The 14,526-nt window shown below is 36.1% G+C and overlaps 1 protein-coding gene across 2 annotated transcripts in view; it reads left to right on the forward strand.

The window, feature by feature from the left end:
* Nucleotides 1–14,526, forward strand: part of LOC149168004 (midasin-like protein) — a 394,853-nt gene that overhangs the window by 233,342 nt on the left and 146,985 nt on the right. For both annotated transcript variants that reach the window (XR_016260986.1, XM_089433292.1), the window contains exons 25-36: nt 1,869–1,942; nt 2,069–2,210; nt 2,515–2,613; nt 2,711–2,811; nt 3,498–3,587; nt 3,711–3,776; nt 3,902–4,066; nt 4,235–4,442; nt 4,561–5,486; nt 5,697–7,298; nt 7,388–7,586; nt 7,689–7,754. Coding sequence is in view for 1 of the 2 variants with exons in the window: in XM_089433292.1 (XP_089289418.1) it covers nt 1,869–1,942; nt 2,069–2,210; nt 2,515–2,613; nt 2,711–2,811; nt 3,498–3,587; nt 3,711–3,776; nt 3,902–4,066; nt 4,235–4,442; nt 4,561–5,486; nt 5,697–7,298; nt 7,388–7,586; nt 7,689–7,754 (3,738 nt within the window). In the remaining variant the exon portion in view is untranslated. The remainder of the gene's footprint in view (nt 1–1,868; nt 1,943–2,068; nt 2,211–2,514; nt 2,614–2,710; nt 2,812–3,497; nt 3,588–3,710; nt 3,777–3,901; nt 4,067–4,234; nt 4,443–4,560; nt 5,487–5,696; nt 7,299–7,387; nt 7,587–7,688; nt 7,755–14,526) is intronic.

A 14,526-nucleotide genomic window follows, 5' to 3' on the forward strand; every position in this document is an offset into this window, starting at 1 on the left:
GGGCTTTAATTGCTGGGTCAAACTGCTCACAAAACCTTAGTAGATTGCTTAAAAAATTACCCCTTTTGATGTAGCCGACTTGAGGTTTTTCATAATAAAAATATTCTGTTAAGTTTAAACCAATGCCACCTGTGGTGTAGCAAAGACTTATTCTTAGACCATGAATTTTGCACCCTTTTTAAGATTTCATGAATGTGTTATTAATTTTGTTTGATCATGCATTTTATGGGGTCAAACTCATTCAAATTTGGGGCAGCACAATTCAAACATGAATATCTTTGTAACCAAGATGACCTACAGGGTGTGCCTGGTGCCACCTTCTGTTGGAAACGACATGACGAGCACAATCAAATGATGATGGTCTTGCTAACAAATTCACAACCCTTCACATTTATTTGTCTTAACATAAGCGGGGTTCTTCTAGGGAAGACATTGATGACGATTATTCATCCTCTGCCATCAATGGCAACTTGGTCAGTTGAAAGAGGTAGTACCCTGCCCTGTATGAACTTTGGGATTTATATTATTTCATTCTTTGTATCCCATGATCCATCATCCATGGTGTTTAATTGCTAGTCTTTATCGATTATACTTTTAAATTATTTTTTATATAAATTTTGGACAAAAGAGCATCAAAATCATTTGAAGATTTGATGTCCTCTGTTGATTGTTTATCTCTATCATGAAAATCAATATTATTTATATTTACATAAGCTTATGTGTATGCTGTAGAATATAAATTTATGGGTTTGTCAGGAGATGAAAAATTCTTGAATTTTTTCTTATGAATTTCATATATTATATGTATTTTTAATAAACTGAGCTATTGTCTAGTTTTGTGCCAAGATTTACAGAGTTACTTCTCTCTTTTGGGTTTGTTAAGTCATCATAGAGTTTGAGTAATATGATGTTATGGATGAGGAGTAGATCGTGACATAGTTGGTTTGATGTTGCCTATCCAGTATTCTTGCTTCATCGTCTCGTCTGTCTTGCATTCATTTTGCTGGAGTTGAAGGTACATGAATAATGAAGCAAGATAAATAGAAATTAGGTTTGCCTGACTTGCCACTTGATTTGGTTTGAGTTAAATACAAAGGTGCCCCTGCATTATCTTCCACTAAAATGTACTTTATGAGAAAATCCTTCCTGGAAATATGTGTTAATTGTGGTTTGTTGCTGATGCCATTTATTTGGACAAAAAGGACAGGAAGGATAATAACGATAATCAACATCATGCACTCTGTCAACTTTTCAGCCTTGCAAAAAATATTATGTTTGATTGTCCCTAGACTTGAAAAACCTAACTGTTACATGGTAAGTGATATAGGCTTATACTGTACAAATGTAATGTAATTCACTATATAGTATATACCTTATTATAGCATATTAAATGGATAAAGTATTTTTTGTTATGTGGCATGTCCATATGAACATGACTATGTGTAGGGGCATCTATGCTCTATATAATTTTTCACTATGAATGTTGTATCATTATTCCTTTTTAAATATATATGACCTCAGCCTATACTCCAATATTAGTGTCTTTAAAATATTACCATTTACATAACAGCCATCAGGCACGTGACAGTGATAATGTTAAGTAATGATGTTTTATTAATATGTATGTAATATCGTAACATACATTTGTTGTTACCTAAAATTTGAATGCATATTCCTTTTTGTTTTTTCATTCATATGTAGCTCGTTTCCCTGAATGTAGCTGTACATTCCTAGCATTTGGTGAGTGAATGGTGCTGTGTCATGGATTCTTTTTGGAGATCTGTGTCATGTTAGTCTTCCTTGGACTTCTTTACATTCTTGCATACTGATTCTAGTGTCTCACTATATGCACTGAGTTGTCTTGGCAGGCTCTGGAAGGTCTAATGTGGCAGTTGTAAGATTGAAAGAGGCCTGTCTGAACTTTTTACTGTGTCAGCTTCATGTATGTATTTTTCTGATGTATTTTCCAGGAATTTATTTTGTTTAACTTGTGCTAATGCTTGTCTGAAATCATATTTTCAGTTACAGTTAGAGGGGTAATGTTTTCCACCATTTTAATGATTATCAGGGTGAACAACCAATTTCTGTTGCACATCTTAGAGAACTACAGTATGGCAGGGGTTATCCGCCGAAGGCTATCAGTCGGATGAATCTCGAAAATAACGAGTCTACTGACATGTTTGGCATTGATCCATTTTATATCATGAAAGGTATCAATGTTATGTTATATCCATAATTTAAAACAGTAAATGAATTATAAATTGTACTCACTGGAATGCCATCATCTACTATCATTAATTCTTCTCTATACTTAAAATGGTTGCATGACCACTTGATTTCTCGTGGATGTATATTCTTATATTTTATAATTTATCTAATGTCAAATTTGAATCGGTTTACTGAATTGGTTATTGACATTTTGTATGGATCAAAACTTTTATATCTGTGGGACAAAGTTGTAATCCTAATTTTAAACTTAATATGTTCCTTATCTGATTATGACTGCCTGTGTAGGTGTCCATGAAATTGAAAGAAGTAGTTTTGAACTATCAGCTCCCACAACCAGTAGTAATACCTTGCGTATTCTGCGTGCAATGCAACTTCATAAACCAGGCAAATTTTAATGTTCTTTCATTGTTTTATCTTTTGGTTTTCGTATCAGTTCCATTGCTTTACAATTTTTTATGTTAAATATTATATTGTGTAACAGTTCTCTTGGAGGGTAGTCCAGGGGTGGGTAAAACGAGCTTAGTTGCTGCCATTGCAAACTCCTCAAATCAGAAACTTGTTAGAATAAATCTTTCGGAACAGGCAAGTAAACTGGTTTCAAAATGCATTTTTCACCAGCTAATTTTCAGAGTTGACATCTGGGTGTATTATGGCAATATATTGTATGTTAATCCTTCGTATTCAAGAAATCATGCAATTATGTTTGACTGGGAAATGGCAAATGCTCACTGGCTCTACATCTGTGGATAGGAACTTTTTATATAAAATATCAATAAAATAAAATCTATAAATTGTGTTCATTTGACATGTATGTCAGATTCCATTGCTGCCATTTATTTTTTTTCTTCAACTACAAACAGATCTGAGTTCATTGTTGGCAATCTATTTAATATACAATAGTGATATGGCTAAAATTTGATTAATTATTATTTTACCTTTACCACTTCTTCCACTCATGAAATGAAATGAATTTGTGTTTAATTTTTAACATTACCAAAGGACTGAAATTGGTCAATGGGACTAGGAAGTACAATCTTTGGCCACACCAATAGGGAATGCTTTTAGCAACTGCAAAACAGTTCTAAAACAATACAGAGTTGTGAATGCAGAAATTCAGTCTAATGTGACAGCTTATAAGTTAGAAATGCCGACTGGAGATTGAAGGGAAGAGAATTTTATTCCAAATGTTGTTCTAGCTAACTAGTTGATACTATTATAGGCCTGTGCTGACGTCCCTGATAATGCTTTACACGTTATTTTTATGGCAGACGGATATCATGGACCTATTAGGTTCTGATTTACCTGTAGAAGGAGCAAAAGGGATTGAATTTCAGTGGTCTGATGGCATCCTCTTGCAGGTTGTCATTGCTAGAGTACTGCATTTATAGGGCTCAATTTTCATTTCATAACTTTTAAAAACTGGATCATATTTTTTGGCCATGGAGATAATATCTTTACAAGTTGGTAATGCTTGGAGACAGGCACTGAAGTCTGGAAGTTGGGTCTTGCTGGATGAACTAAATCTTGCTCCACAGTCTGTACTAGAGGTGATCTGTGTAGCACATTAGCACATTCTTTTGTGAAACTAGGGTTGATTATGTAATTGGGGCAAGTTGCGATAAATGCTTAATGTTCAGGCTAAATTTGTATATTTTAATGTCTGAAATAACAGGGATTGAATGCGATCTTGGATCACCGTGGAGAAGTTTATGTTCCAGAGTTGGGACGCAGTTTTAGATGTCCGCCCTCATTTCGGATTTTTGCTTGCCAGAATCCTTCTCATCAGGGAGGTGGCAGGAAAGGTCTTCCAAAGTCCTTTCTTAACCGTTTCACTAAGGTCTGTAATATTCTTTTTCATGGTTGTCCATTACCTCATTTAAGGATAAGTTGGACACTTCAAGAGGGAAATTATAAGTGAGTGCAAGATCATTGAGCTAGCATAAAGGATTTGTTGAAATATAGGTTTATTCAAATTTAATGAAGGGCTATGGTTTGATGAGTGCAGGTTTTTGTGGATGCATTACATGAAGATGATTTCTTGTTTATATCCAGTGCTTTACATCCATCTATTCCCAGGACATTTCTTTCAAAGCTGATAGAGTTTAATGCTCGTCTTCATAATGATACAATGGTTCAGTGTAGATATGGGCAAATTGGATCCCCATGGGAGTTCAACTTGCGTGATGTGTTGCGATCTTGTCATCTTATTGAAGGTTGTGAATATGATGTCAAGGCATATTTTTTGTTTTTTACCTTTAAATTTACAGATGTATGTTAATGAGTAATCTGATTTTCTTTAATGCAAGGTCTTGACAATCTTGCTACTTTCAGGTGCCCAAGGCTGTTCAAAAGAAGACTGTTTTCTTAATGTTGTATATTTACAGAGGATGCGCACCTTTGAGGATCGTCGACAAATCTTGAAACTATATCAAGAGATTTTTGGTGTTAGAGCATCTGTAAATGCTTTTCCAAAAGTAAAAATTACCCCCAAAAGCTTTTTTGTTGGGGAGGCTGCTCTTCCACGTAACACCATTTTGCATGGTCGAGATCTAAAATGTCAGCTTCATCTTCTTCCAGGGCTTGGTAACTCTCTGGAAGCTATGATGCACTGTGTGGAGCAAGGCTGGATGTGCATTTTGGTTGGCCCATCTTCATCAGGTAAAACATCAATAGTAAGGTTGCTTGCTGAACTAACTGGAAATATATTGCGGGAGTATAATCTTTCGGACAGAACAGATACTTCAGAATTACTTGGTTGCTTTGAGCAATATGATGGTTTTCGGTATTGGCATGATACCATCATTCAGGTTCATGGTTATCTGGAAGATCTTTGTGCAGCATGTTTAGGAGCTCCTGCAACATTATTATCAGCAGAGGAAAGCAAAACTGTTGTCAAGGATTTGCTTGGTAGATGGGCTGCATTTCAGAACTCTATCAATAGTCAGTGTGCTGTTCTGTTTTCTTGTTCCACAACTTTTAATAAACATATAGACAGTGGATCCATTAATCATCTGACAATAGGATTGTTGAGAAAGATTGTAGAGCACTTAAAACATATTGCCAAATCAACTGGGATATCAATATCATGGTCTGATTTAGATATTGACAAAGTTATAAAAATACTTGGGCACCTCGAAAAAACCTTGGACATGAAAGGAATTGCTGGACAGTTTGAGTGGATCAATGGAGGTCTGATCAAGGCATTAGAGCGTGGTGAATGGGTTGTGCTTGAAAATGCAAATCTTTGCAATCCAACGGTTTGTATATTTTATTATTAAATTGAAGGGAGAGCTGATTTTTTCATATTCTGAAGATTTTATTTTGTCGAATTTTTTGTTGATATAGATGCATGACAGAGTTGTCTCCTTTTAGACCAAGTGTTTTAGTTGCTTTTCTGGACTTTCTGATTTATACAGGTGCTTGACCGGCTTATCTCATTGCTCTTCTGAATTTTCTGATTTGTACAGGTGCTTGACCGGCTTAACTCATTGCTTGAACCAAGTGGTTTGATAACAGTAAATGAGCGTGGACTTGTAAATGGGGAGCCGATGGTGGTTCATGCTCATCCTAAATTTCGAATGTTCCTTACAGTAAATCCAAGTCATGGGGAAGTGTCAAGAGCTATGCGCAATAGAGGAATTGAAATATACCTTATGCAGCCAGATTGGCTAATGTCCTCACCATATGGTGAATCTGAAGTAAATAGAAGTAACATGGAGGATCTGAAAAGGTTCTTAACGTTATCTGGCCTTCCTGTTTCAAACTTGATTGATGCAATGGTAACTGTGCATTATTCTCTGAAGATTGAGCTTTCATGCTTTGGTATTGTAGTTTCACTGCGTGAGCTTTCCCAGTGGGCACAACTTTTACAGCAATTACTTATGAGAGGGGAAAATTTATCTTGGTCTTTGTACTCTAGCTGGGAGCAGATCTATTTGTATTCTCTTTATAAAACTGAAGCAAGAAATGCTGCTTTTCAAGTAGTGAAGTCTCATTTGTCCAATATTGGTATCATTGATTCAGATAACTGGTGTAGACTTGGTTTGTCTTTGCCAGGAGGATGGCCAACACCTCTGGAACTGAGAAAATATTTACAATTTTCTAATGAAGCAATTGTTAAACGCGATTGCTTGTATTTGGAGATTCTAGGAGCACAATATGCATCCTTTAAAATAAGTGTGGAGGGAAAGTCAAGTATCAAGTTCTGTAAAGATAATAAGGAAGATGGTTTCATTATGTGGCTCAAGACTGAACTGTCTAGAGCTTCATTCTTTCCTTCTTTTTTCATACGATTCCTCTTGTTTCCTAGTTCACTGACATTATTAGATGTGGAAAATGTAAGGCTTCCAGCTTTTGATGCCATCAGTATTGATCATATGCTATTCTATGCAGCAAGTTGGATGATAGAGCAAGCTAGTTTTAGTGATTTGAGACTTCGTGTTCAGTGGCTTAAATGGTTTGCTTCTAAGGTGGCACCATACTGCCAGTTCTTCAAATATTTCGTGATAATGGTGGAGGATGCAATGAACCATCCTGTTGGAAAATGTCTTGAATCTGTTTGGGAAGAACTGAAGTCCATCTTTCCTGGACTGTTAAACCTACAATTGTTACCATTTCTTTCTACAAGGTCAATAGAATCAGTTCCCTTAAGTGATCAAGTGAATCCTGTTGTAAAGCGGTTGAGACAGTTAATGAAGAGCTTTTCAATGCTGAGATGCATGATGTGGCAGTGGAAGACTGAGAATGAAGCAAATGATGTGACTCTTCAGTACCAGCCTCTTGACAATGGCCACGGATCAGTGCCGGGGAAACTTTATGAAGAGTTATATTCTGTCTTGAACAGTCTAAGGTTGATAGAAAAAGAGGTTCTCATAATGTTTGGAAATGTACTGTGTGACGTGAGCGTCAATGAACTCTTCGCATCGGTACAGGAATGCCATGTGGCATTTTGGAAGGCAGTTAATAGGCCCATGTTTGATGATGATATATTGTTAATATGTTGGCAGAGGCTGAAAAAGTCCGTAGTACAACTACTGGATTATGTTTCAAGTAAAGGACTTGTTTTTCCGGTATATAGTGGGATATTTATTTATACTTGCTCTACCTTTCTGTTGTTTTAATTTTTCCTATTGGTGATATACTCTTTCTTGATGTCCAGGGATTTGAAAGTGCAAGTAAAAAGCTGGATGCACAACTATTCTTGGGTTCCAATTATTCGAAGTCTTGGCTGTGGAAATATGCGGGCCATCCAATGCTGACATCCTCGCAAGAGCATTTTTGTCAACAACAACAACTACTAGATTTTTGTCACAAAATCTGGCCAGTGGCTCCACATCGGAAACAATTATTTGAGTCAGGTCTGTTACTGCTTTGTAGCTTGCAATTTTAATTTTCTTAATACTGCATTGAGTACATATTTACAAGGATTCTTTTAGCTAATTCTGTGCATGGATGTACAGGGGAATTGTCTTTGGTGGGGATAGCTGTTTCCACCAACCATGATTTCAGATATCTAGCTATGCAAGGTATGTGGTACTTTGGGATCACCAGCTCCTCTTTGAGTTGACGCGTGCTTGAATGCAAGATTTTCCCTTTTCCCCGAGGTTAGAATGACAGTGTGTCAAGGCCTGTTATGTGACCTACACCCTTAGAAATGGTGTGACCCATTTTATATAGGTGATAGCATCATTGAGTTATAAATAGAAATTCTCAATGTCTCTTCTGATGTAAACGCTTTTGCAGTTATCTGGAATGTTGTAGATGATTGGTTCAAGATGTTTCTGGGGGAATATGTCATTAGATGTCTTGTAGATATTCCTATCCTCTATGCAATCTTCCAAAAAGATCTTTCAATTGTAATAATCATAATTGCTTCAACTGGAATGTGAGAATGTTATCCATCGTGATTCAATGGATGTTATCCTGCCGAGAGGCTCATTCTACATTCTACAACCCAGTATGAGGGGATGTGTAAGTATGTCCATCCATCTGTTGAGTTGACACATGTCCCTTTAAAATAAAAATAAATTATGCTTTAAAGAAAAAAATAATGTTGGCTATAATGACAAAAAAATGAATATGTTGTAAAGTAATTAGAAGTAAAAAAAATGTGAGTAAGATATTTGAATTCTATATTTTTAAAAAATATTTCAATAAGGTATTTAAATAAACTATTTGAAGATCTATGTTATCTAATTTATATAGATATCAACTTCATATATATCTATATATAGAAATTTTTTTGTTTAAATAAAATATTTTGATGTTGTATATAATAATATATTCAATGTAGGTTATCAATAAAATATTGTAATATGAATTAATATTGACATATACTTCAAAATATATTAATAATAAGAAAAGAATTTAACAATGAAATTTAAACAATGAAAAATTATGCATTGTATTTTGCACTCTAAAGAAGTTTACACGTGAAGAAATTTGATCCCTCTCGGCCCATGTTAGATCCGTGCTTAAGATGGATATATGCTGGTGTAAACGCTTTTGCAGTTATCTAGAATGTTGTAGATGATTGGTTCAAGATGTTTCTGGGGGAATATGTCATTAGATGTCTTGTAGATATTCCTATCCTCTGTGCAATCTTCCAAAAGGACCTTTCTAATGTAATAATCATAATTGCTTCAACCGGAGTGTGAGGATGTTATCCATCGTGATTCAGTGGTGTATGTTTAGGGTTTGTGAGTCCATTTTTTAATTAAACTTTCTCATGTTTTAGCCAATCAATATCAAATTGTTGTCAATTTTTTTCATTGTTATTCTTATCATGTTTTGAGAAAATATGTTTTATATTAAACAGAAAATATTTATAGAGAGCAGAGATGTTTATAAAGAACAGTATGTACGAAGAACAGCAAAAAATCAAAATATTTTTCTGTTTGCTACTAGAACTGGAACGAAATCTGAATAAGCAAAATCATATACTTTCTTGGCATCTCTAATTCGGAGACAACCCTTGGCCTGGAGATGGATACTTACCTTTTCCTGCGAAATCCTACAGAGTGAATGAACAAAACTAAGCTTGTTGTCAAATATACATAACAATTTAGAGACAATTCAAAGAACCATAAAAACTGGGAGAATTGACTCTTAGAGTCACTTAATAGTGCTACCCTCCAATGGATAGCTTTGTAGAATTTAAAAGGTTCCTGCATCTGAACCTCTGCTGCCAACAGCATCTGTCTGTTTGAAATTCCCTCAATTGTGCTTAGGAGACTCCATATTACCACAAATCAGACACAGGTGATCTGTAGAGCCACTTCTTGTTGGGGGCAGGGTTTTGTTGGTAAACCCGTTACCCTACTAAATGACCAACCAAGCAAAAACTGGTAGTTTATAAGAAAGAAGAAAAGACCATACACTACAAATTCTTTGAATTTATATGCTCTGTGGGTTGAAAAATACAATTTGGCATTCAAACCTGGAGCCAACACTAGTTTTTTATACAACAAGGATTATAGTTTCTTTATGTCATAGATCTTAATATGCTTACCATATGTCTATTACCAATCCCTCCAAATTGGGCCTCTTATCACAAAATCTAGCACCTTAGTGCAAAGCATTTGCAAGGTGTCAAGACTTGGTTGAATATCAGAAGTGTTTCCACTGACACCTCAACAACTTCCCTCGTTTTAGTGAGGGATAAATCCAACACAAGGGATGCTTCCCTACTAGGACATAAGACTCCTAAGGAAAGATAGAGTTAAGACTAAGGCCTCCTATGTGGATACCCAAAATTAAAAATACTACCAATGAGTTTTATCAAATGATTGTTAGCACAAAAATACACTCCCCAGAAAAGTAAATTGATGAACCCACAGTAGAAATTTCAGTGCAACATTTAGAAGAATCTGCCCAATAGTGTCATATGTAAATTATTCTCCCCATGTTTGCTAACCTTAGGGGGTTGTCCATAGACTTGCATGCACTGCTTTATCTGTAGATCTACAAAATAGACACATAAAACAACACACAAAAAACTTCTTTGGCATGTGATGAAGCTGCAAAAGGGATTATAAAAATGTTTTGTAAGTAGTGGTGGAATTTCTTTTGATGTTAATTTTAAATGGTGAAAGAAAATTAAAAAGAGTAGTTCTTTAAATGGTAGATTTGTTACCTAGATAAAGGCCTAAAAATTTCCAACAAGAAAACATGAAAACACCAACAAGCTTTGAAAGCCAAATAAAGGCATGACAATGCTTTATTTTGCATATACCAAGGGGCTGATTGCACCAAAGATATTGATACAGAACCGGAGAAACAATGTTTCCTGCACAAGATTGTTGAAGCTAGAAGAGAGAGAGAGAGAAAACAAGAGAGATAATACTGCTGCTGAAGAAAATTACCTTCCAAACCGAAGTGACCTCCTTTTAATGATTAATTGATTATTTCCCCTTATTCGCATTATTTAGAAAGGGAGGTCGATTTAGCCATGCAAACCAGCCTCATGCACATTATTTATTTTAGTTAACTGATTTTTCCATCCAGCTCCCATCAGGTGAAGGCATGCCTTAGTCCAAGTGAATGTGAACTCTCTTGATTCAGAGAAAGTGTAAAGTGGCTAAGCGCTTGAGTTTGATTGGCGAAGCTTTGAGTTGTCTTGAGATGAAGTATCCTTGAGTGTCGTTTGAGTGGACTCCAACTGGAGGAAAAGTGTTTATACACACTAGTCAAAGTAGGAGTTGTCACTCAAATTGTACACGAGAATGCGACAATGCCCAGAGCAGGTGTTGTCACTTTGATCCTGACCCTCTCCCTTTAAGCTATCTCCCTAAATCAGGCTAAGGGGGTAAGTCCCTATGGATGAGATGATCTGATGATGAGTTTGAGAGATACAAATGAATGGCCTATTAACTTGGTTAAGGATAATTGACAATTCTAATTATTTAGCACAACTTGATTAGATCCTAGGATTTTTGAGTGTGAGACCAGTGCCTTTACAAATTATTTACTTGCACAATATAGATTGGCTTCCAAGTTATTGGTTGAACAATTGTTGCGAGGATGAAGAAAACTACCTTACACGAGGTGCACCACCTAAATCTAAGTGAGATGTAAGATCCTGGTTAATTTTAGTTAGAATTCCTATTCTAGGTGAATCCTTTCTCTCAAATGTTTTGAAGTTAGTCTTGAATGTAGGTCGTAGAGAGAAGTACATAGGAAATAGGCTAAGGCCTCATTAACGAAAGCTCCCGTGGAGTTCTAACCACCCAAGTGCCTTTGTTCTTACAAGGGATTTCTTGCCAGAGAACTACAAGGTCTAGGTAGAATTCCTATTCTAGGTGAATCCTTTCTCTCAACTGTTTTGAAGTTAGTCTCGAATGTAGGTTGTAGAGAGAAGTCCATAGGAAATAGGCTAAGGCCTCATTAACAATACCTCCCTTGGAGTTCTAACCACCCAAGTGCCTTTGTTCCTACAAGGGATCTCTCGCAAGAGAACTGCAAGGTCCCCTGTGTTATATAGGAAATTTGAGAGGAAAAAACTCCTCCAAGTGGAAATAATGGCTAGTTGGGTTGATCCTCGTCAAATTAATCTCATCCATCAATTTTCTTTTGAAATAACTTGATCCCTTCCCTTATGGAATTTTATTTCTTTAACTTTGAGGATAAAAACGATTTTCTTTTAAAATCCCTTTTCTCCTAGTTCAAAAAATAATATTTTGGACTTTTATCCTTAAAAAAATTAACTTTGACTTAACCACCAAGGTCCAAGGGGTCAATTTCTCTTAAAAAATCCATTTTTCCGTTGGTGGAGGACCTCTAAAATTTAATTCTTTTTTGACCCACGAATTTTCTCTTAAAAAATCCATTTTTCCCTTGGTGGAGGACCTCTAAAATTTAATTCTTTTTTGACCCACGAATTTTTGATGATTTTCCTCTTGGAGAGAATTTATTTTCTCTTGAATTAATGTTTGACTCAAATTTAATTAATTTTATGGCTTATAATTTTCTTTCTATTTTGCCAAAAAAATTAATTAAAAGACTCAATAGGGGATTAATTATTTTTTCGACCCTCAAATACTTAAGACATGGTGTCTAATTATGAGTAACCATGCTCTAAAATATTTTTTAACAAGATATTACAATTTAAATCAAACCCTAGAGGGGAAATACGCATTTGACATAGACTCTCAAGACGTTATCCAATTCTGCGACGAGACACATGATGTAGTATGAAAAATACATAGACTCGATAAACACTAAGACTCACCTAAGACCTTGTCAATGACTTACACCCTAGCTTTGGGGTATATCTGGGAGAAAAACTTTGCCAATTATCCTTGTTTACAAACACAAATATTTTGGGGAGGTTAAAAAACTCCCTAGAGTGAAACCCTTTGATAAAAATCATAGGCTTACCTAGGTGTTGTTACATGGCTTAATAGTCTTACTAGAATTATTTGCAATATAAAAGCATATTTTTAGTTTACAATGATAAAGCTGAGGCCGAATGATGACAATGTTCTTTGAAATTCTTTTTCCATTGCTTTGTACCCTACTTCTTGGATTGTTGACACGTGTGGTCAACATTTGGCTCTACTTTGGGACACGTTGCTTTAGTGAAGGAATGTGAGAATCCAGAAACCCATTTCCAAGAAAACAAAGTAACATTAGGTAGGCATCCGCCCAAAATCAAAATCATCATGTATGCATCATTAAATACATATAGACATCATTAAATACATATAGACCATATCCTGAATAGAAATCTTATTGTAACAATGAAATCATAAATGCAAACGCTGAAATGAAAGTATCTAATAACAAAAGTGAAATTCCACTCTAATGACATAAATGAAAAGAGAGTAGGGTTAGAGGTACTATTCAAAAATGCCCTATGGCATCAAATGTCTTCAATGAAGTTCATGCTGAGCATCTTTCGGCTTTTAGGTAGATCCATGGGTTGTTCTTTTGATGTGCCATGCTGAATTCTGAAGATGCTAGGGTTTTGACTTATCGAAATATCATGTTGTTCCCAGCCATCAGATGCATCAAACTTCTTCCTTCTTTTACACTTTTTACTTTACTTCCCAGTGGGTTGTGACGCTAATAATGCAAATAGTCTAGATTTTCTGCCTTGATCTTGAAAATGTTCGGATGAAAAATTTGAAGTATCTGAGGCATCCCCAATTTTATTCTGAATATATTCTGTCAAAGGTGATACATAAGTCCCACAAGCATTATGATTGAGCTCTGTTACTGCTCAATCTAGCAGGGGTCCTAGAGGGGGATCCTTGAAGGGCTACTACTAGGCTAAGGGCAATAATGGAGCAACAACCCATTGTCACCTCGGCTAAGGCTTCCTATTGTTTACAGACTTTCACTGATGGGAGGAGACTTGTTATGATGAGGATCACTAAATGGATAGACCAATGATAGGGTGAGGGGTGATCCTAGAAGCCTATCAATATAAGAGGCTCAAATATGTGGCTTCCTTGCTTTGGGGGCAAGGCTTAAAGCTCTCCAGGAAGGGCTTAAGGGGAATTTCAAGGTTTAAGGTTAGGTTATGTATCTTATAGTGGAGGTTCCTAGGCCTTGAAATTCTTGTGAAAGCTTGGATTCCCAGTGATCCTTGAAGAATTACCCTTAATAGTGTATAGGACCACACCAGGGCAAGTGGACTCGGGGGGTACATCAAGGGGGTAGGGTTTAACAACCAATAATATGCTTGACCTATTCCAGAGAGGGAAAGGGACGAAAGAAAGAATTTTTAATGCAAGTCAATGTAGGGGTCCCAATGAGGCTTCAAGCCTAAGGAAACCAAGGGCAAGATTCAATCTCGAGGCTAGGGCTTGAGATATCTCAAGATCCCATTGTTGAAATTTCATCAAAATTGGAGGGCACCTAGGAGACACACACCAACGCAGTAGGGGCCAAGAGATCAAACTCTTTTGTTGGGTGGTTTGCAAGATAAATGATGCCCTTGGAGACCTAATGTGGCTAGGCCTAGAAAAGGAGAGGGAGTAGGATGAAAATGGTTTAAGGTGATCACCTTTGGGTGGACTAGTGCCTAATCCTTTGGGGAGAAATGGAGTTAATTAGAATTATGACTATGGACCTTCGAATTTTCTAGATAAGGAGCACTGGGGTAGAAACAAAAGAAGCTTCAAAGATTTTATACTTCGTTTTGCAAGATAAATGGCTTGTCAAGATGAATTTTAGTAAGGAAACATCCCTAGGAACATTCATTCATTATACATGGCCCATACGTGAAGTATTCACTATCTAGAAACAAATTTTCCACAACTTCGCATGAGAGATCCAACAAATACGCCCTAG

This window comes from Pinus tabuliformis, chromosome 5_1, assembly GCF_031772625.1.
Source record: "Pinus tabuliformis cultivar Carrire ecotype Pingquan chromosome 5_1, CPIR1, whole genome shotgun sequence".
Lineage (NCBI taxonomy): Eukaryota > Viridiplantae > Streptophyta > Pinopsida > Pinales > Pinaceae > Pinus > Pinus tabuliformis.